The sequence below is a fragment of the Drosophila obscura genome, unplaced genomic scaffold, assembly GCF_018151105.1.
Source record: "Drosophila obscura isolate BZ-5 IFL unplaced genomic scaffold, ASM1815110v1 contig_25, whole genome shotgun sequence".
NCBI lineage: Eukaryota > Metazoa > Arthropoda > Insecta > Diptera > Drosophilidae > Drosophila > Drosophila obscura.
Genome location: NW_024542812.1, coordinates 480,415 through 505,473, shown reverse-complemented (window position 1 = coordinate 505,473; position 25,059 = coordinate 480,415). Strand labels below are relative to the sequence as shown.

General features: G+C 48.7%; 8 protein-coding genes across 9 annotated transcripts; 7 read left to right on the top strand and 1 right to left on the bottom strand.

Annotated features, from left to right (window-relative positions):
- Positions 1 to 510: 510 nt before the first annotated feature.
- LOC111077668 (endoplasmic reticulum metallopeptidase 1) lies at positions 511 to 4,216 on the top strand. The gene is made up of 11 exons (XM_022372029.2): positions 511 to 1,188; positions 1,271 to 1,445; positions 1,515 to 1,599; positions 1,780 to 1,900; positions 1,965 to 2,119; positions 2,192 to 2,575; positions 2,638 to 2,818; positions 2,891 to 3,075; positions 3,132 to 3,275; positions 3,349 to 3,852; positions 3,923 to 4,216. The coding sequence occupies exons 1-11, from the start codon at positions 579 to 581 to the stop codon at positions 4,088 to 4,090; spliced, it is 2,712 nt and encodes a 903-aa protein (XP_022227721.2). The 5' UTR covers positions 511 to 578; the 3' UTR covers positions 4,091 to 4,216.
- An 889-nt stretch (positions 4,217 to 5,105) lies between these two features.
- LOC111077672 (endoplasmic reticulum metallopeptidase 1) lies at positions 5,106 to 8,620 on the top strand. The gene is made up of 12 exons (XM_022372032.2): positions 5,106 to 5,167; positions 5,232 to 5,754; positions 5,826 to 6,000; positions 6,072 to 6,150; positions 6,297 to 6,417; positions 6,471 to 6,625; positions 6,690 to 7,073; positions 7,137 to 7,317; positions 7,370 to 7,554; positions 7,609 to 7,752; positions 7,821 to 8,312; positions 8,383 to 8,620. Exons 1-12 carry the CDS (start codon positions 5,144 to 5,146, stop codon positions 8,548 to 8,550), a joined length of 2,631 nt encoding a protein of 876 aa, XP_022227724.2. The 5' UTR covers positions 5,106 to 5,143; the 3' UTR covers positions 8,551 to 8,620.
- Positions 8,621 to 8,752: 132 nt separating this feature from the next.
- On the top strand, positions 8,753 to 9,338 carry LOC111077673 (integumentary mucin C.1). Its single transcript, XM_022372033.2, has one exon. It carries the CDS (start codon positions 8,993 to 8,995, stop codon positions 9,233 to 9,235), a length of 243 nt encoding a protein of 80 aa, XP_022227725.1. The 5' UTR covers positions 8,753 to 8,992; the 3' UTR covers positions 9,236 to 9,338.
- Positions 9,339 to 10,348: 1,010 nt separating this feature from the next.
- LOC111077686 (endocuticle structural glycoprotein ABD-4) lies at positions 10,349 to 11,039 on the top strand. The gene is made up of 3 exons (XM_022372054.2): positions 10,349 to 10,417; positions 10,480 to 10,680; positions 10,815 to 11,039. Exons 1-3 carry the CDS (start codon positions 10,406 to 10,408, stop codon positions 11,028 to 11,030), a joined length of 429 nt encoding a protein of 142 aa, XP_022227746.2. The 5' UTR covers positions 10,349 to 10,405; the 3' UTR covers positions 11,031 to 11,039.
- A 660-nt stretch (positions 11,040 to 11,699) lies between these two features.
- Positions 11,700 to 12,776, top strand: LOC111077706 (larval cuticle protein LCP-30). The gene is made up of 3 exons (XM_022372078.2): positions 11,700 to 11,807; positions 11,872 to 12,407; positions 12,468 to 12,776. Exons 1-3 carry the CDS (start codon positions 11,790 to 11,792, stop codon positions 12,721 to 12,723), a joined length of 810 nt encoding a protein of 269 aa, XP_022227770.2. The 5' UTR covers positions 11,700 to 11,789; the 3' UTR covers positions 12,724 to 12,776.
- A 58-nt stretch (positions 12,777 to 12,834) lies between these two features.
- LOC111077670 lies at positions 12,835 to 13,739 on the bottom strand. The gene is made up of 2 exons (XM_022372030.2): positions 13,091 to 13,739; positions 12,835 to 13,021 (listed from the first exon to the last, which is right to left on the bottom strand). The coding sequence occupies exons 1-2, from the start codon at positions 13,721 to 13,723 to the stop codon at positions 12,947 to 12,949; spliced, it is 708 nt and encodes a 235-aa protein (XP_022227722.2). The 5' UTR covers positions 13,724 to 13,739; the 3' UTR covers positions 12,835 to 12,946.
- Positions 13,740 to 16,777: 3,038 nt separating this feature from the next.
- Positions 16,778 to 18,194, top strand: LOC111077681. The gene is made up of 2 exons (XM_022372041.2): positions 16,778 to 16,980; positions 17,078 to 18,194. Exon 2 carries the CDS (start codon positions 17,152 to 17,154, stop codon positions 17,647 to 17,649), a length of 498 nt encoding a protein of 165 aa, XP_022227733.1. The 5' UTR covers positions 16,778 to 16,980; positions 17,078 to 17,151; the 3' UTR covers positions 17,650 to 18,194.
- A 2,145-nt stretch (positions 18,195 to 20,339) lies between these two features.
- On the top strand, positions 20,340 to 23,807 carry LOC111077707 (larval cuticle protein LCP-30). 2 transcript variants are annotated; one of them, XM_022372080.2, is made up of 7 exons: positions 20,340 to 20,668; positions 21,042 to 21,183; positions 21,605 to 21,631; positions 21,999 to 22,149; positions 22,218 to 22,233; positions 22,689 to 22,861; positions 22,925 to 23,807. In XM_022372080.2, exons 1-7 carry the CDS (start codon positions 20,624 to 20,626, stop codon positions 23,409 to 23,411), a joined length of 1,041 nt encoding a protein of 346 aa, XP_022227772.2. In that variant the 5' UTR covers positions 20,340 to 20,623; the 3' UTR covers positions 23,412 to 23,807. The 2 variants fall into 2 exon arrangements, with proteins under 2 accessions (XP_022227772.2, XP_022227771.2); XM_022372079.2 differs by lacking the exon at positions 21,605 to 21,631 and having other exon boundaries at positions 20,490 to 20,668.
- The last annotated feature ends 1,252 nt before the right edge of the window (positions 23,808 to 25,059 follow it).

Genomic DNA, 25,059 nt, shown 5'->3' with positions numbered 1-25,059 from the left:
TCAGATCTGATAAAAAGAACTTCGCATTCGTTAGAATTTTAATTCAAAAACTTTCCTGCCTGAAGCTACCTTTTGGCTATCAGCACACACACACACACACACACACACACTGATCTGATTATAAATGTTATCTTTATATGCCATTTGATTTAAGGACTATAAAACCGATATATGTATATAGTACATACCGCAGAACCGCAGAAAAAGCAACTGGAGAAACTCAGAGACTTTCACTCGATAAGATCGGTATCTTGCGTATATCTGCATTGCTGTGCAATGAACCAATAAATCAATAACTTCACCTTATTAAGATTGAGCCGAGAGGCGACTTTGGCCCTCAATGGATCGTAAATCACTCGCACACTGAAGCACTGAAGCACTGGGTAAGCTGGGGCGTGTGTTCCATGGGCCGTGGCTATGGGATACCACACGATCTCGCCTGCAGATAGCAGCATATCCAATCTGATAAAAGAGAACATTTCCAAGAAGTTTGCTCAGTCGTGCGTCGCTTTTCGACGTGATTTGGTGCAGACAGCAGGCAGCAGGCAGCAGGCAGCAGGCAGGGAAGTGCAGGCAACATGGGAGCCAACAGTACGGAAAACACGGTGGAAGGCGCTGCAGAGTACCCGGATTCAACGAACGGATTTAAGAGCACCATGCAGCTGATGACGGATACGCAGGAGGGCGAAGACACAGACACGCGAATCCACCTGCAGGTGAAGGATCGAACACCCAAGCCGCTGCCCTGGTACTATGCGCCCGTGTATCTGCTGTTCTGGGTGGGGCTCTTCTTCGCCGTCGTCTATCCACTCTTCAACCTCCTGCCCACGGGCGTCAAGCTGGAGGAGGAGTCCGCCCAGGCAGGCACATTTGTGGCACAGCGGGCGGAGAGTGTTCTGCTAAAAATCGATCTGATGGGTCCAAAAATCGCTGGCGATTATGTGACCGAGGTGCTAATGGTGCAGTTTCTGCTCGAGGAGATAGAAAAGGTGCGACAGGAGATGCGGCAGGACCTCTATGAGCTGGAAGTGGATGTGCAGCGAGCCCAGGGCGCCTTTCTCCACTGGCAGATGATAAACATGTACCAGGGCATCCAGAATGTGGTCGTCCGGCTGAGCGCCAAGGGCTCCAACAGCACATCCTACCTGCTGGTGAACAGCCACTACGATTCCAAGCCCAGCAGTGTGGGTAAGCAAACACCCCTTTGAGAGTCCTTCCCGCTCGATTTGTGAGACTCCCACTCCTCCCTCCTCCCTCTTGTGTCCTGCAGGCACGGGCGATGCCGAGTTCATGGTGGTGACCATGCTGGAGGTGCTTCGCCTGATGGCCATATCTGACGACCCCTTCCTACATCCCATCGTCTTTCTCTTCAATGGAGCCGAGGAGCAGCCGTTTCATGGCTCGCATGGATTCATCTCCCAGCACAAGTGGGCAGCCAACTGCAAGTAAGTGGAAGCAGCCACAGCTCGGACTGCATATCCTCTCTACATGCGCCACTTTCCATCTTCTCTCAGGGCTCTCATCAACTTGGACTCTGCTGGCTGTGGGGGTCGCGAGATCCTCTTCCAGGGTGGTCCCAACCATCCATGGCTAATGAAGGCAAGTCGATATCGTGAATATTATCTAAATTGGTGCTTGGCCAACTGCTTAGCAGGCCTTCCACCTTCCCCGTGTCTCTGTGTATCTAATCTGCACTTTATGGCACCCTGCCCCTGCCCCCGCCCCCAATCTGCTCGCTTATCTAATGAAAATCGCGACCTTTTTTTTTTTTTATTCCAGCACTACAAAAAGAGTGCCAAGCATCCGTTTGCCACCACCATGGCCGAGGAGGTCTTTCAGGCGGATCTCATACCCTCGGACACAGATTTTCGCATGTTCCATAACTTTGGGCCGGTGCCAGGTGGGTTTCGTTTCCCCGACTGGTACTCACACAAGCGACTGACCTGTAACTGTGTCTTCTCCAGGTCTGGATATGGCGGGCTGCTACAATGGATTCGTATACCACACCAAATTCGATCGCTTCAGTTGTGTATCCAGAGACTCGCTGCAGAACACTGGCGACAATGTGCTGGCCCTGGTGCAGAGCATCTCCAATGCTGAGGAAATGTACGACACTGAGGTAAGTAGAGGTGATATACCTCTTTGTAAAGGTATTACTGAGCACACTTTTTTCTCACACCTATTTTCTCAGGCACACTCTGAAGGCCATTCGGTGTTCTACGACTATCTGGGCCTCTTCTTTGTCTACTACAAGGAGGCGACGGGCGTGGCACTCAACATTTGCTTCTCCCTGGCGGCCATCATTCTTGTCTGCCTCTCGCTGTGGCGCATGGCCAGGGTGTCGGACCAAACCATTGGCACCTATGCCGGCGCCTTTGGCATTATGTTCCTGCTGTCCATTCTGGGATTCCTCCTAGCCCTGGGCTTGCCCCTGCTCATGTCCGTGTTCTACGATGCTGGCGATCGCACCATGACTTACTTTGCCAACAGTTGGCTGGTCATTGGCATCTTCATCTGCCCCTCCCTGATCGGCCTCGTGCTGCCGATGACTCTCTACCTGTCGCTTCGGCCAAGCGTAAGTGGAGCGGCACATATGTTGTCCATTCTGTTACTTAACGTGTTCCTTTTCTTTGGCAGGAGAAGATTCCGCACACCTATCACCTGCAGATCGCGGGACACGCCTATTGCGTCTTCTTGGCCGTGATTTGCATCCTACTGACGGTGGCTGGCATTCGCACTGCCTACCTTTTCCTGATCTGCATCTTCTTCTACGTGTGCGCTCTCATTATCAACCTGCTGAGTCGTCTCCACGATCGAGGTAATCCGTGATCGGAGGAGGGGCTATCCCTTTGGCCTACCTTACCTAATGCATTTCGCTTCACTCACGCAGGCTACCTTTGGTCCCTGGTGCTGGGCGCCTGCCAGATACTGCCGTACCTGTACTTCACCTACCTGTTCCACGGCTTCCTGGTCATCACCATACCCATGACCAGTCGCAAGGGCATGGAGACGAACCCGGACATGTTGATTTCACTCTTGTGTGCCCTGGGCACCATCCTGTCGATGATTTTCGTGGTAAGCAAGTGATGGCTTCCTGTGGGCATTATAGACAGCGTTGAAGCTCTTTCCAGGCGCCACTGATTAACCTGTTCCGCAGACCCAAGAGCATGATAGGCGGCCTGGCGCTGGTCATGTTCATATTCTGCATGATCTCCGTCTCAGAGGTTGGATTTCCCTATCGGGCCAAGACAAATGTGATGCGTCTGCACTTTCTGGTGAGTCGGCGGCTGAGGACGCGTCGCATCGTTGAAGCCCCCAACTGAGCTGCTCCCATTTCAATCCTTACAGGAGGTGCATCGAAAGTTCTATGCGTACGACGGATCGCTTAGCCTGGAGGACAGCGGCTACTACTTTGACCTGCAGGACAGACGCCTGGAGGAGCCGCTGCGTGACAGGATCAACCTCACGGGGTTCACGCGCCTCGACGAGGAATGCAAGAAGGAGATGAAGTGCGGCATGCCCTGCTTCAACCATCGCTGGTGTGCCGCCGTGGAAGATGCCCGCTGGCTGCCCCGCGATGAGCCCGTCGAACTGCCCAGCCCCACCGTCCTGGAGCTGCTCAACAAGACGGTGCTGGTGGGGGAGTTCGATACGCGCGTTCGCTACGACTTCAAGGTGTCGGGTCCGCCCCGGATGAGTTTCTTCGTGCAGCCGCTTGCTGGTGTGAAGATCCTCAAGTGGTCCTTCCTGATGGGCATGCTGGACAACCCGGCCATCTACAAGCCGCCATACCACATCTTCTTTGGCTACGGCAGCGACGACTCCCCAGTCGAATTCTTCTTCGAGCTGAGGGTTAGTATTGCAACACGCTCCCACCTGTGGGGGGACTTTATCTAATCTTCCCTTTGCCACATGCTTGCAGAAGGACGATGCCAACTTTGAGGTGCCGCTGCTCGAGCTGGCCATCGCCGGCCACTACATGAGCCACCTCAACAAGCGGGACGCGGCCAGTCAAAAGTTCATGGATGATCTGCCCGATTTTGCCCATCCCATGGAATGGCCGACCTCCTATGAGCGATATATATTCTGAGAAAACTCTGTGTAGAGCTACTACACTGAGCGAAATGTGGCATGGTAAAAGAGAAAGACACCCGTATTTAAATTAAATTAAATATTCGGTTTTCAAGCAAAAAAATAGTGAAATTAAATAGAATTTAATATGTATTAAAAAACTTTTTAAAAATTAAAAATATAACATATTAATTTTATAGGAAATGTATGAAAATATTTCATTTAACTAAATTAAATTTGTAAATATAAAACATATATTTAAATCAAATTTAATCGAATTGAATTTTTAAAAGGAATAAATTTTAAATATGAAATATATATTTAAATCATATTTAATGGAATTAAATTTGTATAATATAAAATATATATATTTAAATCAAATTTAATCGAATTAAATTTTTAAATATAAAATATATATTTAAATCAAATTTAATGGAATTAAATTTTTAAATATAAATATGTTAAAATATATATATTTAAATCAAATATTTTCATATGCCCATCAAAATGTGAGCGATAATTTTCCCTGTCGTAGCAAATCCTTTGCTGGTTATTCGTTTTTCAATCCAAGTGTAAATATTTCAAGTTCAGGTACTTTCTTTATATATACATACTTGACGTACGATTATTATAATAGAACGGAAACTGACCTGTAGACGATTACTAATTGATCGCCGCCGTTCAGATGCGACACAATAAATCCATAAATCCGCTTATTAAGTGCGTCATGATTTGCCCTAATCGGTTTGCCAAGGCCTCTCACAAACCTCGTCACATTTGGACGCTTTGCAATCCATCTACATATGTACAACTTTTCTGCGAACCGAAGCTAATATACATACATACATATGTATGTATGTAGTATAGATTTGATGTATGTTGATTGGTAATTGTGAACAAAAAAGAAACTCCCGCCACTGGGCCATAAATATCGAATATCTTTATACTATGCTGCCGATACCAAGCTCGTACCACCATAAAAATAGTAAAATACAATTTTAAACTGGGATGGCGATGGCGATGGCGATGGCAGACCAGACCGTGGTCAGTCGTACTCTGGCCACAGGCAGCAATGGGCGCTCCAAGGGCTGACAAGGTATCGGTGTGGGCTTCAAGACATTTCCCGGAATGAGTAATTTATTATTTTCCGCTTTCTGCAGAGTGTTCTGGCAACCAGCTCGGCCTCCGCCAACCTGATCATTGAGCTGGAGGAGAATGAAAGGGCGACCAAGCAGCTGCCCTGGTATTATGGCCCCACCTACCTGCTCTTCTGGGTGGGCCTGTTCTTCGCCGTGGTCATACCACTCTTCCAGTCGCTGCCCATCGGCCTGAAGATTAGGGAGGAGTCGGAGAGTCCGGGGAAATTCGTGGCCGAGCGTGCCATGGCCATAGTGCTGCCCATCAGCCAGATGGGGCCACGCGTCGTGGGCGACCATGTGAATGAGGTGACAATAGTGGAATACATGCTCGGGGAGATTGCAAAAGTTCGCTCGGCAATGCGCGACGACCTCTTCGCTATGGAATGGGAAGTGCAGCGTGCCTCGGGCTCCTATCTGCACAACGGCCTGGTCAACCACTACCAAGGGGTGCAGAATGTGGTCGTCAAACTGAGCACGAGGACCTCCAACAGCAGCTCCTATTTGCTGCTCAACAGTCACTACGACACCAAGCCAGGAGCGCCGGGTAAGTGCAGCACATAATCAGTACATAAGAGAACGCCACACAAACCCTGACAATCATTCCTCGCGGCTCAGGTGCCGGTGACGATGCCTACATGGTGGCTGTAATGCTGGAGGTGCTCCGCCAGATGGCCATATCCGATAATCTGTTTCTGCATCCCATTGTCTTCCTGTTCAATGGGGGCGAGGAACAGCCAATGCTGGGCTCCCATGGCTTCATCACACAGCACCGGTGGTCCGCCAATTGCAAGTAAGTGAATCGCCAATGGCCACGACTGCGGCCACAGACTGCTGAGACCTAAAACCCCCTTTCGTTCCCAGAGCGCTAATCAATTTGGACGGTTCGGGCGGTCGCGAGCTGCTCTTCCAGGGCGGTCCCAATCACCCCTGGCTGATGGAAGTAAGTAACTTGCCGCTGGCCACCACTCGACTTGCGTTGTTCTATTGCATCGATATGAGCGATATCGATATGGCCTGTCTGGCCAGCTAGCCTTTTATCTAATCTCTAATCGACTTTCAAACACCTTGACAAACACCTCGCCACAGCATTACAAAAAGAGTGTGCCGCACCCGTTCGCCACAACGACGGGCGAGGAGCTGTTCCAAGCTGGCCTCATACCTTCGGACACGGACTTTCGGATCTTCCGTGACTTTGGAGTGGTGCCGGGTAAGTGGCTAAGCTTCTGTATGAAATTTAGCTTATGAAATCTCTGCTACTAGGCCTGGACATGGCTGGCATTTACAATGGCTTTGTTTACCACACGGAATTCGATCGCTACACTGTCATATCTGGCGATGCCATGCAGAGCACTGGGGACAATGTCCTGGCCCTCGTGCAGAGTATCGCCAATGCACACGAGATGTATGACACGCAGGTAAACTCTGCCAGCGGCGCGTGGCCTGGGACACTCTTAACAGGCGCACCTGCTCTCTTTCCAGGCGTACTCCGAGGGCCATTCGGTGTTCTTCGACTTTATTGGCCTGTTCTTTGTGTACTACAAGGAGTCGACGGGCGTGGCCCTGAACATCTCCTTCTCGATCGGGGCCATGGTGCTCGTCTGCCTCTCCCTGTGGCGCATGCGCAAGGTGTCGGGTCAGCCCGTTGGCACCTTTGCCGGCGCATTCGGCGTGCAGTTCCTGTTGGCACTGGCCGGTGTGGCGCTGGCTCTGGCCCTGCCCCTGCTCATGTGCGTCTTCTACGATGCCGGAGACCGCACCCTGACTTACTTCAGCAACAGTTGGCTGGTCATCGGCCTCTTCATCTGCCCCTCGATCATCGGTCTTACTCTGCCGCTGACCCTCTATCTGACGCTTCGGCCAAGTGTGAGTAGTGCCGCACCCAGACAGTCCAGATACTCAGCTGATCATGATTATTGACTCTTGCAGGAGAAGATTCCGCATGCCTACCACTTGCAGATCGTGGGGCACGCCTACTGCGTCCTCTTGGCAGTTCTGTGTCTAGTGTTGACGGCTCTGAGCATCCGCAGTGCCTACCTGTTCCTCATTTCCATCGTGTTCTATGTGGGAGCTCTGATCATCAATCTGCTGACACGTCTGCATTGCCGAGGTAAGGCTGGTTGTCTCCTGTCGATTGAGGCTGAGCAAGTCTTTATTTCCAGGCTACTACTGGTCCTTGTTGCTCGGAGCCAGCCAGGTGATGCCGTTCCTCTACCATGCCTATCTGTTCCACACATTCATCGTCATATTCATACCGATGGTGGGGCGATTTGGCGTCACAACCAATCCGGACACCATCATAGCCGTTCTGTGTGCCTGTGGCACGGTCCTCTCGCTGTCTTTTGCGGTAAGGAAGCAGCCCCATCCTCTATAACTAATTGTAACTTGTGTGTATGAGCAGGCTCCCCTCATAAATATGTTCCGGCGACCCAAGAGCATGCTGGGCGGCTTGGCGCTGGCCATGTTCGTCTTCTGCATGATCTCCGTTTCCAGTGTCGGCTTTCCCTACCGCCCCAAGACCAATGTGATGCGCGTCGATATGATGGTGAGTCGAATAATGTTTGCCCAGTTAATGCCACCGAAACTGAATGCTGTATCCACTCGGATGAGTAGCAAGTGCACCGCCGATTCTTCGAGCACGATGGATCCATGAGTGCGGAGAACAGCGGCTACTATCTGCACATGCTGGACAGGAACAAGGACGCGCCGCTCCGCGACACAATGGACCTCACGGGGCTCGTCCGGCTGGGCGAGGACTGCGACTCGGAGCTGATGTGCGGCATTCCCTGCTACCGCTGGTGCTCCGCGCGCAAAGAGGCGCGTTGGCTGCCACGGCAACAGCTGGTGGAGCTGCCATACCCCACTGTGCTGGAGCTGCGCAACAAGACGGTGCTGGCCGGGGGCGATCAGGCACGCCTAGAATTCCGGCTGTCGGGCCCCCCCAACATGGGACTCTTCTTCAAGCCCCGGAGTGGAGTGAAGCTGCTGCGTTGGTCCTTCGCTCAGGGCATGCTGGACAATCCGGCCCAGTTCAGGCCACCGCTGCAAGTCCAGATAACCTACGGCATAGACACCACGCCCATTGAGTTCGACGTGGAGCTATCGGTTGGTATTGGCCATCATATAATACTGAAGCGATTGCTATCCCCTCCCTCATTCTGATATGCTCTTGCAGAAGGACAATGAAAACTTCGATGAGCCCCTTTTCGAGATTGGCGTCTCCGGACACTACGTGGGTCCCAGGGTCGAGCGGGATGCCCTCAGCGAGCAGTTCCTGGCCACGCTGCCCGCCTACACCTTCTCCATGCAGTGGCCGAGCAGCTACGCCCGTTATATATACTAAGGAATGCATTAGGCTAAGCGACAGATTAGGCAGATATTTTTTTTGAAGTCACAAGTAGCTACTTACTTGCCATGTACCATGAGTGTGGCACAGTCCAATGACTTGGCAGGGGGGGGGTAGAGTGGTAGAGTGGAAGTGGAAGTGATGCATTTCATCATTTGACAGCCGCAAGACACACAAACACACAACCGGGGAGCAGAGGCGGGGAAATGGAAATGGAATGGGAAAGCAAAGAACAAATGGAAACATTTGCGCAAACATAGGCCGGGCGGGCCGTTGCAGGCGGCCCAGGGGCCGGGAATTGGTTGGTGGGATTATGTATAAAAAGTGTGCCCTGGCCCACAGATAGACACACTTCGAGTTGAGCAGCCCTTCCAGCAGCACTCCAGCAGCAACAAAGCCAAGCCCAAGCCCAAGCCAAAGCCAAAGCAAATACCACAATATGAAGTTCTTCGCATTCCTCGCTGTCTTCGCTGCTGTCCTGTCGCTGGCCTGTGGCCAAACTACGACTACGACAGGGACACCGACATCACCGACGACACCGACAACGCCCACAACCACCACCACCTACACCTACACGACGTCGCCCACATATACAACACCCACCACCGTCCTCACAACAACAACCGCCAAGCCCTTCAAGCAGCAGCTCTTGTCGCTGCTGTTCAACAAGAAGACCGGATAGGAACCTGCCATGCCGACCAACGATCCCAGCCCGCCGATTAGTCCGATGCAAATGATTTGAATAGCCAACACAATAAAAACAAATAATATAAACAAAACAAACAACAAACAATCCAACACTTGAATACTTAAGCCCAATTCCAGCTCCCCCAGAAGTTCTTTCATCTACATAACTCACGTAGCATCTCTGGTGCGGGGCTTCTTTGGGGCTAGCTGATATTTGCTCAAGTGTGTTGAGCATCTGGCTCTGGCCCATTCGTAAAGGCCCACCAGAGAGATGGCAATTGAGATGCATCTGCCACCGCCTCCGCCAAAGGTCAAGCGGTACTCGCACCACCATTCAGCCAGTGAGCCAGCAAGCCAGCAAGCCAGTGAGCCAGTAAGCCAGTGAGCCAGACTTTATCATGGTCAGGTGGCCGTCATAGTTGTGTGCATCATAATGATCATCGAAAATCGGGCTCTGAATGCCACGCCATGGGTTAAATGTCTAATGACAAAGCTGACAAATTGATACGTGCTGTCCTTGTCTACGACAGCGTGAGGATGAGGAGTTATGAATGCCACAAGCAGCCGGCCACGACGGGTTTCATGTACAACACGACTCGAAAATGATCGAAAAACCAACGCCCCCCGAATGGCAGCACGGTACAGTGGGCATAGCCATAGGATAGCTGAGTATATTAATATTTTAAAAGAATATTCAGCATTCTATACCCTACTGTATGGGGCATCGACAGGTCGTCCGTCAGCGGACGTGTCGTGTCTACGAGTCATTCGATTCGACAAATTGCAGCAGCAACACACAATTTCAAATCTGTTGGGGCATCTTTGACGGGGCCTTGCATATGTAGTTGTGGGTGGAGGCAGTGCTCTATGGGCAGATGCAACCAATGGCCAGGCTTCCGACTTGCCAGCTTTGGGCTGGTTCTGCAAATCTTTTGCCCCAGTGCTGCTGCTCCCCTGCCGCTGCCCTCAGTCTGTGTCTGTGTCTATGGCTGTGTGCGGTAACTGTAAAGTTCAAGCCACAATGAGAGTCCCCCAAGCTGGAGCCACTGAATCGAGCTTGGGTATAAATATGCAAACGGTTGCCCATGCTGGCCACAGTACCCAAACGAAGCCAGGCCACAGCAGACGCTCGCAAAGGATCAGATCACAAATCAGAGCATACAAAATGCAATACACAGTAAGCTGCTACCAGATTTTGTTGGTTGAGTGGACACTCAGTTGGTTCCGTTCCCCTTGCAGCTGCTCGTTGTGGCAGCCTTGCTGATGAGCCTGGCCCAGGCAAGGCCACAAGGACCGACCGGAGAGCCCATACCCATTATCAGGCAGGAGCAGGAGGTGAACTTCGATGGGTCCTACAAGTACTCCTACGAGACGGGCAACGGCATCAATGTCGAGGAGGAGGGCTACCTCAAGAACGCCGGCACCGACGAGGCGGGACAGGTGAGTTCAGCCCGGTGAATCGTGCCCAGACAGCTTGGCATTTGCTGGAGATCAGCGCCGGCCCCTGGGGCAGCTAATTTGCCAAATGAACTCAAGCTAATTGGGATTTGCATCTTGTGTGCCATTTGCAAAAGGTCGCGCAGGGCTCCTTCTCCTACACCTCGCCGGAGGGCATACCCATTCGGATCACCTATCTGGCTGATGAGAATGGCTTCCAGCCGCAGGGCGATCATCTGCCCACGCCCCCACCGATTCCACCGGCGATTCAGAAGGCACTCGCCTACCTGGCAACGGCGCCGCCGCCGCCACAAGAGCAGCCGTCTGGTGGGTTCAACAACCGACGCGGCTAGACGCCCGCTACCCACTTCTGTGAAAAATAAATCTGGACACACGTCCAGCGAACGTGGGGACAAGTTGCTTCGATCGAAATTCGAATAAATTGATTTAAATGAAACTGTTCAAAGTATTTTATGGGCATATTCAAAACAGTTACTTACTCATTGGAATATCTAAAGGCCAGAATAATTAGTTACTGGCAGTTGCCGGATTTAATAAAAATCATTCCAAGAGAATTTGTACTCCAGCCCGAAAGTATGCAATTCCTTCCGATTTGACAGCTTCTTACAGCTAATTGATATAGGCATACATTTGCATAGCATACTTTCAGGCGAAACCCTGAAAAACTACAACTACAGCTGGTAGCCAGCTGTCCAAAATCGTATCTTCACGCTACTCCTTAAGCAAAGGTCAACGTTTGGTCCAACCTTTCGGTGGTGGCTGATAGAATCATGGCAATTAATCTCCATTAAGTGCAGCACTGCCGCTGTGCCGGCTGCTTTCCAACAAATTACGAACTAATCGCATCGTAAACCCCGACGCTTAATTGATCAAGTCACCCACCGGTCGGATCGGTGCCAATTAGGCACAGCACAGCAGCAATCGCACACTTGGCCCAGACCAGACCCCACCAGGCTGGACCGTGGGCACTTACAGCATGCTAAGACTGTAGCTAGACTGCAGCTTCTCCATGTGGGCGTAGTGCGGTGCTGCGGCGAAAGATATAAAGCCGGGCACCTGGGGCCACAGCTTCTCATTGCTCATCTTCCACGATGTGGCTGCGTATAACGGTAGGTTGAGTGCTCCCCTCGGATCGGATGCAACGTCGGATAACTAACGGACTTTCTGTTGCAGATTGCCCTACTGCTGGCCTGCGTGGCTGGAGCCCTGGCCCAGAATGATGGCAGGTATCGCCCTCCTCCAGCTGCTGTGCGGGCAACTGTTGGCAAAGGTGGCAACGATGGACGCTACACGGGCGCCAGCGACGGACGCTATCGCGGTGGTGGCGACGGACGCTATTCCGGCGGCAACGATGGACGCTACGTGCACATGGACAACAAGTACGAGCATGACGATCGTGCTGGTGGCGCTTATACCGGAGACCGTAACCGTTATGTGGGCGACAAGAACACAGGCGGTGGAGCAGGTGGCGCTGGGGCAGGTGGCGGAGCAGGATCGGCGTCAGGGGCACGACCAGGTGGCGGGGCAGCTGGTGGGGCTGGAGCAGGAGCCACCGCTAGACCCAAGCCGCGACCCACCATTCCTCCGCCGCCAGCAGTTGTCGATGTGACTGCCAATTTGCCCAAGGGACGAGGCACAGGCGAAGGCGGCAATGGCTGGGCCATTATCCGACTGGAGGATGATGTCGAGCAGGATGGCTACCACTATCTGTGAGTATACTGCAACCCAAGACCCAAGACCAAGACCGTGACCCTCTGACTCTCCCCCAGCTACGAGACGGAGAACGGCATTCTGGCCGAGGAGAGCGGACGGATCGAGAAGCTGACCAAGGAGGATGGCCTGCGCTCGAAGGGCTTCTACGAGTACACTGGCGACGATGGGATACTCTACCGCGTGGACTACACCGCGGATGACAATGGCTTTGTGCCCAGTGCTGCTCACCTGCCCACGGCCCCACCGCCACCGCCGTATGTGGCCAAGCTGCTGGCCTACCTGGAGGCGAATGCCGCCAAAAAGAAGAAATAGTTATTGAATCGAAATGTGAATTGCAATCGCCAATAAACCAACGTGCCATAAGAGTTTTTCCTGCCTATTTAATGGCTAGAAAGTTAGCAGCCAAAATAAAAGGATAGAGAATTGTTTTCGCAAGCGATTCTGATTTAAAAATAATCCAATTTGAGCTATCAAACATTCATTTATTTATTTATTTATCACCCACTACAATGCACTGCAATTCACGAACCATTTTTCACCGCAGAGTGGGCAGGATGCGCCGTTGAATGTACTCCAGGACTTCATTGATGGTCTCATGGATCTTGTCCGGCTGTCAATGAACCACACAAAGCCTTAGTAGGAGAATATTAATGCCCGCGAATAGACAGCTGATACTTACGTCCTGTTCGGAATTAATGTTGGTTTGAGGCTGAACGTCGGGCTGTGGCTGTTGCTGTTGCTGCTCCTGCTCAGGTGGTGGCTCACAGGTCACCTCTGGGCACTCATCGGGCTGCTGGTAGTGATACGGCTGCTCCGCCACTGCCGTTTCCGCCTCCACGCCTGTGTCCCACAGCTTATTCTCGTTGATGTAGCTGTATTTCTTCGTGTCCGGATGGGTCTCGTCGCCGTCGCGCACCCATTGGAACTGAATGATCTGCCAGCCCGTGCCGTTGTAGTTGAAGTCGATCATGAAGCGCAGATGATCGCGGGGGCCGAGGGCGAAGTTCCCGTTGGCCTCCTGCACACTAGCGGCCAGCTGCTCCTCGGCCTTTCGGAAGATGCTGTGCAGATCCGAGGAATACGGCTCGCCCCGGTCCCCGTAGCCGCCATCGTAGGGCTTGTGCTCGTGACGATACTTTCCGCTGTCGTCCGGCCTATACCAGCCCGTGGCTCCGTGCAGCTCGGGAATATAGCGGCCCCGCTTGGGCAGCGCTGGCGGCTGCTGCTCCTGTTCCCGTTCCAGTTCCTGGCCCCAGGAGCAGCTGATGGTGGCCAGAGCCAGAGTCAGTGCCAGCGTTAAGCGTGTTTTCATGTCGGCTACTTGATTACGTTTGATTCGACCCCAATGCACTCGCTGGCCATTTTAGTTTGGGTCTCCAAGCCCGATAGCCGTTTGGCTAATAACTCTCGAGGTTTATGTGCCAGATGGCATCGTTCAATTGGATTAATAATGGGCGGGCCTGAACCCGAGCTGATTCGGCGGCAGATGAGTCAATGTACGTGTGGAAGCTCTTTGCATACTAACAAGCCATCAAATCAAATACTAGAAGCGACTAACTGAGCAACTCGTTTGCATTGGCAACAGCGGGTTGCTTTTAACCTTTCTGAGCCCCAACCCAATGCATTGCACTGCCCGTCCACTGGCCAAAACGGAGACAACAACTTCGGGGGAAAGTCCAAAGTGTTGGACAACTGGTTGCGGCTCGTTCCGCAGGATACTCGTAATCGAAACTGGAAGAAATCCTCGAGGATAGTCCAACCCAACCGCTTTCCATTGATTAATTGGCTGCTGCAATAAACAGAAAACTTTGAACCGTTTTGTTCCCTCGAAAGCCATTCAACCGCTTCACCTCACGTCACTTATCGATGCTCGATTTGTCACCTTAATTGGCGTGGTTTGGAATTTCACCATGCCCAGCCAAGCCAAACCAAACCCAATAGGATCAAAGGTAATTAGTGTCGTTTAAATCAAATTTAAAACGCATCAAAAACAATGAGGCGCTTATTTGTCTTAATGAGCATTAATAACAACAATAAGTGTCTGTCAGTGGAGCTGTGAGATCGGTCAACGGTTTGGGGTATTCGATACTCATTAATCATCTTGTCAGGCTGTTGGTTTGGGCAGTCAGACCAAACCATTCATAACGACGCTGTAGATCCAAGCCAATAGCCCGTCAACTCTAGAATGTTTGGGGGGGCGGTGTGTCAGAAATCGAAAGCGACCACGCCCACACGCCTGCTGCCAGACAAGGTTTCGGTAGGCTTGGGGATTGATTGAACCTTGATTGAAATATTTCAAATACCTGATCATGGTAAGGAAGTGAAACTGATGATTTGATATTGTGAATCATAAAGGTCGTAGAACCCTAAGAAACATCATGGATTACTCACTTTATCGATGGATCAATCGCTTGCCGGAATGTACGTGTGTGTTTTAATATATATTCTAATGAAACTGCAACAACAGGTTCTCTCTCTCTCTCTCTCTTTGGGATATGGAAATCTGGAATTGTGGCGGGACTTTAAATTATTCGCTGGCGATATACAAAGAGAGACTGCCCCTGGGCACTAAATCGCCAGCAATGCGTAATTTGGTGTTTTGCATGCAATTAATTAATTTTACAAAATGTACGCTACACCTCACCCCTTACCCCACACTTCTTACCGCACTTGCACTCGCCCCAAGTAGCATCCGTCCTTCGGGGAAATTTACGAGAGTGTCCAGTAAATATTACCGCTTACAGCTGACAATTGGCAGGACTGGGACTGTGGCCATTTACTCGACTTTACTCGTAAATTGAACACAACTTTGTCGCCGGCAGACGGCGCCTAAAGTTAATTATTTAACGACAATTCTGTGGTCCAGCCATACGAATAAAGATAAAAACCAGCGGAGCTAGAGATTTCTGGGGAAGTTTATACAAGATTGAGATTCCATTGGCATGATGTCATCATTGTGAAATATATATTAAAAAAAAAAAACATTTCTCTTCTTCACACTTGTCAGGCTGGAAATTTATTAATATGCGATTTTTCCATTTTATATAAATTTATTTCATGCATTTGTTTTTATTTTTGGTCAAACGACAAGAGAGATGTAAAAACTGAAAGGCCACCAAAACATTAATGTTTATTTTATTTAGCACCTTTAGGTTTTACGAGGGGCAGACAAGGGGAGACTTAAAACTGATCAATAATTTAGGAGTGGAGCTTTGAACTCGGTTGCAATTTGTGTCCCTTCCCTCCTGCAGGTAGTCCCCACACCCAATCCCCAATCCCAGTCAGGGGTCCAAGTGTCAGGTTCGAGATCCCACAAATCAGATCCCGAATCCCAGACCAGACTGAAGAGGCATCAGCCGCCACATACTCAACTCGATCGTATCCAATTACGCCTCATTGTGACTGGTAATTTGTTTCATTGTTGTTTTGGTTTTGGTTTTGGTTTCGGTTTGCAATCTCTGCTCCAATTGCAGTTTGTCATGAGGCCTGATTTGTTTTTGGGTGGTTTTGCTTTGGCCCCAAACAGCAAAATGGCGCTTTGTAAATTAAATCGTTGGGCGAAACAAATGCCGGCAATTAATGGCATAAATCGTTTGTGTTTAATGGGATCGATTAAAATGTGAATGCGCCGAGTGCTACCAAAATCGATCCATCTATTCTGGCATTCGGTGGCTAAACTGGCTTCAGCATGCACCAATATTTATAGACATTCCGTTTTGATTTAATATGTACCGATATACCCACAGAGAGTTGCCTCCGGGCGCACTAATTAAACCATAAAGAGAGCAAACGATAATTAAGCAAATCTTTTGGCAATGAACAGAAAGTTGAGAACAAATCAAACCTAAATAAAAAAAAAAAAAAGGAGAGAGAAGTCGCATTGTCATTCGAAATATGTGTGTGTGAAAACCCACGCAAAAATCGGATTAATTTATGGACAGATATACAATGGCAGCCTATAAAGATTTCATTTGTTTTTGCCCGAAATGCTAAAGGCTGTCTGTCCAAAAGGCCGACTTGTAGGGGGTGAAAATACGCGTAAATCATACATACTCGTACTCGTACTCGTACTCGCATGTGGGGGGAGCGCGAATGGAACTGAACTGAACAATGCAGTCATTATAATCCAATTAAATTCCACAGCCAAAGCCCGAACTTGGCCCAGGGATTAAGTGTTTATTGGTCCAGCTTAAACAATCGATAGGAATCGATGAGTGCAACGAATAGGCATCGATCTTCCGCCTGTGCAGCACAAAGAGAGAGAGAGAGAGAGAGAGAGAATGAGAGCGAAAGAAAGACAAAGAAGCAAACAAAGGTGCATAATGAAACATCTGTTATCTGGAAGCATTGGGTGAGAGAAATACTTGGGAGTGGATTACAATTGAATGTAGAAATCGTTGCTCAAGCTTTATTCGAATAACCCAATGAAATGTCATACATTTAACTACATTTAATTTCATTTGATATGAGAACGCCCTCCAAAAAAAAAAAAAAAAAGGAAAACTTTTGTCGGTTGAGATTAATTTTAGTTCAACTGCGATATCAGGAGGGAGGGATTGCTCCAGAAGGGTGTGTATTACTCATACATAAATGGTGCTCTGCATGTTCTCTGCGGCTTAATCTGTTCTTTTTTTAAACATGCGAGACTTCCCCACTTTGCCTGCAGTTCACTTCAGTCCCTCGAAGCGCAAACGACTTCGGAAGCAGAGTTACGTACATTATACTCTATATCCGGAAACAATGGGCGTCGGAACTAAGCTCTGGCTGAGTGTGGGAACAGTGATTTGCCTAATCGGAAGCGGGGCAGTGGCAGTGGCAGTCGGCGAGATGCTCAAGTGCTACCAGTGCAACGAGGCGGATCAGACGTGCGGATCAGCGCAGAAGCCGCTCGGGCACATTGGCGAGTGCCCCCACTCAACGATGTGCTCGAAAACCGTATTGACCATGACCCTACTCGAGGGACAGCAGTGGGTCAAGACGATGCGGGGCTGTGCCCAGCAACTGAATACCACACATGTCTTTGTCAAAAAAGCGTGGGTGGAAAAAATCGTCGTGGAGGAGCCGTACCAAGAGGACTGCATCGAGGAGAAGGTGAACGCCAGGAACACCGTTCTCCTCTGCCACTGTCGCGGACACCTGTGCAACGCATCGCGCAGTCTCGCACCTGACGGCCGAATGCTGCCGCTTATCCTCTTGGGCTTTATCTGGTACTGGAGCTATAGGAAACTGCACATGTGATCGAGCGCCTACCAGTCGGACGCACTTTTTGGGGAGTGCCGGTGCTGATGCTCGTACTTCCTGCTCTCTAAGCCGACTCAAATTGTTTGAAATTAGTTTTAAGCAGATTAAAGATTTATGTGCGACACTTTCCGACTTGCCGGAGGAGAGACGTCTCGTCAATGAAATAAAACACACTCAAACTTGTTCTGACATTGGATATGGATCGTAAATACTTGAATTGACCGGAGATTAGCATCGAACCGAACCGAACCGAACCAAAACCGATCCCAAGCCGATCCTACCTGGCCGTGATACACGGTACTCGGATAATATGAAATGCCAGTGACGCATCGCATCGAAGAAAGTGTGAGATTTGGACAGAATGTGATTCCAAGGTCAATGGAAATATACATACATACATATGTACATATGTAGATATTTTTTTAATAATAAAATAACACCAGCAGCACCCTGCGGTGTGAAGATCTCATCTGATATCTGACTGCAAATGCTCGTGGCATGCAAATCAAGTGCCAACCGCCCGAGCATCACCAATCGAACTTGTAATTGATTAAAAAGTCATTTTATTTAAATATTTATTAAGTATTTGTGACTTTTATGAATGCCCCCATATAGATATCGCCAATGCCCAAATCCAGCTGAAATGATTCAAAAAGTAACAATAACAGCACGCGCCGTGATTCACACAACAATCTGGCACTGCCACTGCCACTGCCACTGGCACTGGCACAATCTTTGGATTCGAGTCTGGGCTGGTCTGGTCTGGTCCGATCTCTGCTGGTCTGGGTTCAGCGTACGACCTTTGGAGTGCAGTGACTGTGACGCAGCATCGCATCGATGCTTGGTACTCTTCACCCTCTGCTCGTGGCTGCCAGGCCTGCCATCACTCGGCCTGCCATCTCCCCAAACTGTGGCGTTTTAATCACAGTTTATGTTTATGGTCGTTATTAATTGGCTTAAGTCCGTCGCCCATGTGCGCTGACAATCATTCTCCTCCGTTGCGGCAGCTTGCGTATCGGTAATCTGGGATTCATCTCCAGACTAGGAAACCGTTAAGGACAAATTCCATGCCGATCCCCGAGCTGTCACTGCCGCAGTTGCTGGTTGCTGGCTGCTGGCTGCTGGCTGCGGTGTCAACGTTTGCTACAAACAATTAAAATCATTTTTGTCAACATTTTTCTTATGCCGGTTAAATCCGAGTCTTATTCCGATTCCGGTTATACTTATGGATGTACATACATACATATACATGTATGTACATGCTGTGAGAGACCCAGCCCCAGTCCCAGTCCCAGTCCCATCCTCATCTCCACCTCGGCTTCAGCTTCAATATTAATGCATTTCGCATTGTGGCAGGCGCGCGCATTGTCTGAATGGTTTTTATTTTATTTTTACTTTTTACTTTTATTTATCTTTTTGTGCGTTTTTGGTTGCTTTGCTGTATTTCCGCTGGTGCGTAATTTATGATTTCATTACGGCAATTTTATGGCGCTTCCGAGTGCCTCCAGGTAGTTGGGACATATACATACATATGTATGTATGTATCTCCGATGCCGGCGATGTTGTCATCGGTTGCCAAAGCTAGTTAACGTTGGACTCCAACTGGGAAATTAACGGGCGTCCGAACACGGCTAAAGCGAACAAGCCAAGACCCTAACAATGTGGCCCTTTTAGAACCTTGTATTCTACGCAGGATACATCTCTTTTTGCCGGAAAACATGCACATTGTCAATGTTTATATTTCTATTTATTTTATTTATTTATTTATTTACAGCCTCAAACCTCTCTTCCAGATACGGATACCGTACAGTTTCCAAAGGTTTTCGGTGCAAAGTTTTGACTATAACTTACGTACATATGATCACCTAATTTCCTTTCTAGTATATCCATTTATAAGTACCCGTAAATATGAACTAATCTCCTGTTTACAATTTGCATTGCCTCTGTTTTTCCCCTCCCCGTCCTTGACTCAAATAAATATTTTCCCTTCATTCTGCGACTATGATTAAACCAAACCAATCAAAACAAATTAAAAAATTAACGTTTTATTTTTTGTGAATCGTTATCTGGCCCCTGACTTTATGACGTCTGCGCGCCTGGCCTGGCCTGGACTGGCCTGAACTTTACCTTCGATTATCAGCAAATGAGACGTTTTTCCAAAATTGTTTCGCTCTCATTGTTCGCCAGAATTTCGATGACAATTCCCAACGAAATCATGGGAATTTCTTCATCAGAAGCGGAGTAAACAGCGCGTCATCCACCTCCACCTCCGCCTCCACCTGCCATACCTGTATATCCTGAGATGCAAGAAGATCGCTATAGTTCAAGTTCAAGGGGTCGTTGAACCGCGAGGAGACGACATTTGCCAAATTATACAAATTGTTTAATTGATTGTATATGTAATTACGATTATTTGGCGACATTGATTCGACGGCCATATAAATTATTGCCTCAGTTACTGAGCCAATGAGAGCGTCTAAGCTGCATTCCAAAGCCAATGGCGAGGAGGCGGGGAGACAAGCAGAGTGCGACTCGTCACTGTCGAAAACCCAAAAGGGAGCAGCCAAAGAGCGAGAGAGAGAAGTGTAGAGAGAGAGAGAGAGGGAGAGGTACTGTTCTTCTGGCTTATCGAACTGAACTGAGGTGAACTGATACAGACACATACACGCATACGAAGCAGCAGCAGCCCCATGCCCACACACAAACACAAACACACTCGCACGCAGATGCTGCGGCGGCTGAGGCTGGGCTGAGCATTTTAGGAGCGTCGTCGCTGCCACCGGCACATCTCTATATAAATGGAGCGTACTTGATCGAACTCCAAACATTCCTGTTGCAGTCGCCCTCAGAGAAGGATTACCAGCGAGAGATAACAACAGCCAGCAGCAGTAGCAGCAGCAGTAGCAGCAGCAGCAGCAAGCCCCAGGATAATTCCCCAAAGGATATCGACTATAATCTAAGCCAAGCGAACATGTTCACCCAATCCATGCTGAGATTCTCCGCTGTGGCGGTCGTGGTAAGTAATCCAGTGCCCAGATCCCTGCCCAGTGCCACCCCCTGCCACCCAGTGTGTCGCCCAGTGCTGTCGGGTGAACAATTCGTGTATTACGTCTTTGTCAGCGTCGCCAGCGCGAGTTTAATTAGCAACAAAAGAAATACTAAATGCATACGTATTGATTTAATTACCTCGTGCCGACTCGATTCGGAGCAAGTTTTGGCACAGCGCAGGCGCCGCGCCGCTGATTCATTAGATCCGGAGTGCATTCAACCCGTGCGCGCTTTGGGGGCCACTTCCTGTCACTCTTTGAATTGCATTATGCAAATGTGCTGCCAACCCAACCCAACCCAACCCAACCCAACCATCGAATCGAATCTAACCTCGCCCGCAGGCTCTCATTGCTGTCTGCCACACCAGTCCCGTCCCAGACGAGGACCGCAATGGCAAGTATACGGTTTCAGAGCAAAATTCTAGTGCCGGCAGATACAGGTCACTGGACGACGGACGGTACCATCCCAGTTCGCAAAATGAAGGTATTTCGTGATCCAACTCTAATTAATGCGCCTACCCACGCCCACGCCCACTGACTGCATGCGGTTGCTGTTGCCGCCCACTAACCCCCCCCCCCAGGCAAAGAGAACACAAACGGAGCAGAGCAAGCCAGATCTCAGATCTTGGCCAGCTGCTACTCGTACTAACACAAACACACACACACACACACACATGTACAGCCAAGCCCGGGAGCATGTGAATCTGCGCTGATTCCGATAACACATTTATTTATACGAATAATCTGTTGACTCTCTAACCAAGTTCAAGCTCAAGGTTGGTCTGGCCTTTGAAATATTTGTGAAAATGGCAAATCCAATTCGATCTTGAGCTGAGCTTCTGCACTAACCAGAGTACACTGTACCCACCACTTGAACGGGATATTAAACATTCGATTTCTTATAGGCCGGAGTGGTGCACAGGATAGTTTAGGTAAATCATTGAAGTACAAAAAAGAAGGAAAGAAGCGAATTCTTTCAGTTCTTTATCCACACTATCACACACAATCACACAATCGATACTCATCCGCAGATTGGGGATGAAAGCTGACCAAATTATCAATCCAAAATGCCTTTTGCTGTTCGGCACTTGCTGTAGATTGTTTAACCCAAAACCCAATCACTTTCAGACCTAACTGCACAGCCATTGTACACACACATAAGCGAGAAGGAAACTAACGAAAGTTGTAAATATCTAATGGTAGATATAGAACTCGTATCACCCACACTCACACTCACACAGACCAAAGCTTTTCCTTGAGATGGCCCACTAACCATTTAATTTTGTTGCCCCACCAAAGGTCGCTACCAGCACATGCCACAGCCCTACACCCATGTGACGGATCACCGCGAGCTGGGAGCCTACCATCACATTCCCAATCCCTACGATGGTGGCTATGGGCCATATGCCGGCCTCAACCTACCCTACGTCCACGATGTCAGGCCCTACAAGTAAGTGTAATCAGTAAGCAGCAATAAGCAGCATTAATGTTAACTGAATAAACTGAATTTCTTTGCAGCCACGATCTGTACACAGTAAGTAATGCCGAGTTTCAAGTACCAGAAATCCGCTTGGAGTACGGCTTCCCCGATCATGAACCGCAAATCGCAACACAAACCCATCTGCAACCGAGCATCCAGCACTAAAGCGCCACAAAACAAAAGCCCCAACCCCAGCCCAGATCCCAGAACCCAGAACTCCACTCCCCCGCTTAACCATAACCAAACCAAAATGATTTACGAACGATTTCGGCACTGCAACTAAAACAAATCCCAGCATCACGCGCTACATGAAAACCTCATAAGGTATCCTGCATGATCCAAACCGAACCCGAATACCCTTGAACCCTTGAACCCTTGAACCCATGCCCACGCACACGCATGCAACCCACACACACGCACAACCACACACACTCACAGACACACTGAGCAAAATGAATGAAACAAAAAAAGAATGAACCAACACCCCACACACCCCGCACCACTCACAGTCCACGACGACAACAACGACGAAGAAACCGACTACAACCACGGAGCGGACCACCACTACCACCACCACGACCACGACGACGCCCAGGAACATCCTCTTCAACTACGATGATGAGGGACGCCACAAGATTCTGCATCAGGAAGAGATCCGCAAGAAGGACAAATACGATCATGCGTAGGTTTTTCACTCAACGACTTTTCCCACCCACCAAGCTAATTTTCGATTCCCGGAGAACAGTTTCCTGACCGAGAACGGCATCTACGGCGAGGAGCAGGCTAAGCTGCATCACAACGGCGGCACTCACGCCAAGGGATACTACGAGTACACCGGCGATGATGGCAAGCTGTACCGCGTCAACTACGCCTCCAACGATGGTGGCTTCATGCCCGAGGGCGATCACATTCCCACTCCTCCACCCATTCCCGAGGCCATTGCACGCGCCCTCAAGTACGTGGAGGAGCAGCACAAGGCCAATGGCGGCGCCCAGTTCGATCATCGTGGCTTCCGCATCAACCACATGACCAAGGACATCAAGGCCCAAATCAAGTCGATGCATCTGGAGCGCATGCCCAAGGAGCTGGGCGACCAGATCCGTATGCTCGAGCACGAGGTCGAGCTGGCCGAGGAGGAGGAGCGCGAGGAGAGACGTGCCGAGGAGGAGAGGCTGGAGCGCAAGCGCCTCTCCCACCTACATCCCACAGTGCAGCCAGATGTCTCCGAATAAGTCCGCTCCCAGACTTGTCTCATCAACAGCCATAAGGTCCCTGTACCTCTACACCTCCCCACACCCATCCGAACCGTCCTAGTCCAACCACCCACACCCACACCCACGCCACACCCCCACACCCCCACCATTCCCTTGCATTTGACGAGCGATCATCTCGGTCAAACCCTATAACAAGCCATCGAAAACCCAGGAAAAAATCCACAAAAAAAGGAAAAGGAAAAGGAAGGAGACGAATGGAGGAATCGAATTGTAGTCGTATATATAGTCCGCTCCTATGTTATTTCGTATTTATTTATCTGTCTAACTCAATATGACGACGTTACGTTGCTAAGCATAAGATAATTAATTATTTTTTGTTATTTTATATATCAAAATAAACCCCAACTAAATATCTGTTACGAAGAATCAAAGCTTTTCTACTGAGCGAAGAACTTGCAGATCATCCAAAGCCCTTGAGCTGAACGAATCTTTTTTGATTATTCTGAATCAAAGGCCGCATCGCATCGCATTTGATAATGAAACTGTCTGACATTTTGCCAAATTTAATTCCACATTTCGTATACACAGTATACGGGCTCCGTTTAAAATTAATGAGTTTGTTGCTCTCCCAAAGGCGAGACAAAACAAGTCGCCGTTTAAGTAGTCGCTGTGTGCGAGTATACACACTCGTCTGTACGCGGTACATTTGCTATTCACATTTCCGATAAGCGACACAGTTGACCCATTTTTGTTTACAGACCCAGCCTTGAGCTGGGGGTAGTCCTCAATAATGATTTGCATAATTCTAGAACAATTTTTCAAATAAATAAAATATAATAGAATGAGCTGACTTTTTCGTGTGTCAATTTGATTTCTCTTGGGTATAATTTGTAATTTAATAATTACTTCTCAATTGTTTTCAGAACAATGCTCTGAATATCCAGTATTCTAAAGCAGGAGGCATCTAATACTAACCAGTTCTTCAAGAAAAAGCTTAAGTGGGCATAAATAAGTAAGGTAATCTTTGTGAATTTACTTAAGGATATCTGCATATTTAAATTATATTATTGGATTGTACTCGTTTAATATTTCGGATTATATACTGAATATATTCATCGACCTTTCTAGGGAACACGTAAAACTAATTGCCTAACACTTGATTAGCAAAATAATTCCAATATACATACATATAGTATGTAAATTATACAAACGAGTGCCGAAATATTTAGTTTTTTCAAAAGAAAAATGAAGCGATGATTTATACCAAAATCTTTAGCTTAATTCAATAAAAACTCATTAAAAATAAAAATAAAAAATTTTCGAATTAATAATAATTTTTTATGAATTTTAAAGCACACCTTTGTGCTGAACACGGAATTGTAAGAGCTTTCGTGTCGTCGTAGTATTAAGCTCTTAAAAAAAAATCAATCGAAAGCAGACAAAATGGCGTTCGTCAGTTGATGGTTATATGCCCACCATATCGTAGAAAGACTTTAAGCATTATACAATATAAACTTGTTTGCCTTTAATAAGAATTACTTTTGCATAGAAACATCTCCAGCTTCGCTTCTTTTAATGGTATAAAATACTTTCCACGAGATCGCGTAACCGTGTTTTCCATTTATTGAATTATTTATTTATTATTATTATTATTTATTTATTGGTA

Bases quoted from the DNA above. Each gene is read 5' to 3' on its own strand.
- LOC111077686 (XM_022372054.2), top strand. The intron at 10,681-10,814 runs GTGAGTTCAGCC...CATTTGCAAAAG, and splicing joins GCACCGACGAGGCGGGACAG to GTCGCGCAGGGCTCCTTCTC.
- LOC111077706 (XM_022372078.2), top strand. The intron at 12,408-12,467 runs GTGAGTATACTG...ACTCTCCCCCAG, and splicing joins CAGGATGGCTACCACTATCT to CTACGAGACGGAGAACGGCA.
- LOC111077668 (XM_022372029.2), top strand. From the start codon at position 579: ATGGGAGCCAACAGTACGGAAAACACGGTGGAAGGCGCTGCAGAGTAC. The intron at 1,600-1,779 runs GCAAGTCGATAT...TTTTTATTCCAG, and splicing joins ACCATCCATGGCTAATGAAG to CACTACAAAAAGAGTGCCAA. The intron at 2,120-2,191 runs GTAAGTAGAGGT...CTATTTTCTCAG, and splicing joins AGGAAATGTACGACACTGAG to GCACACTCTGAAGGCCATTC.
- LOC111077707 (XM_022372080.2), top strand. From the start codon at position 20,624: ATGTTCACCCAATCCATGCTGAGATTCTCCGCTGTGGCGGTCGTG. The intron at 20,669-21,041 runs GTAAGTAATCCA...CCTCGCCCGCAG, and splicing joins TCTCCGCTGTGGCGGTCGTG to GCTCTCATTGCTGTCTGCCA. The intron at 21,184-21,604 runs GTATTTCGTGAT...GATTTCTTATAG, and splicing joins TCCCAGTTCGCAAAATGAAG to GCCGGAGTGGTGCACAGGAT.
- LOC111077673 (XM_022372033.2), top strand. From the start codon at position 8,993: ATGAAGTTCTTCGCATTCCTCGCTGTCTTCGCTGCTGTCCTGTCGCTG.
- LOC111077681 (XM_022372041.2), top strand. From the start codon at position 17,152: ATGGGCGTCGGAACTAAGCTCTGGCTGAGTGTGGGAACAGTGATTTGC.
- LOC111077672 (XM_022372032.2), top strand. From the start codon at position 5,144: ATGGGCGCTCCAAGGGCTGACAAG. The intron at 7,753-7,820 runs GTGAGTCGAATA...TCGGATGAGTAG, and splicing joins TGATGCGCGTCGATATGATG to CAAGTGCACCGCCGATTCTT. The intron at 8,313-8,382 runs GTTGGTATTGGC...ATGCTCTTGCAG, and splicing joins AGTTCGACGTGGAGCTATCG to AAGGACAATGAAAACTTCGA.
- LOC111077670 (XM_022372030.2), bottom strand. From the start codon at position 13,723: ATGAAAACACGCTTAACGCTGGCACTGACTCTGGCTCTGGCCACCATC. The intron at 13,022-13,090 runs GTAAGTATCAGC...GTTCATTGACAG, and splicing joins ACATTAATTCCGAACAGGAC to CCGGACAAGATCCATGAGAC.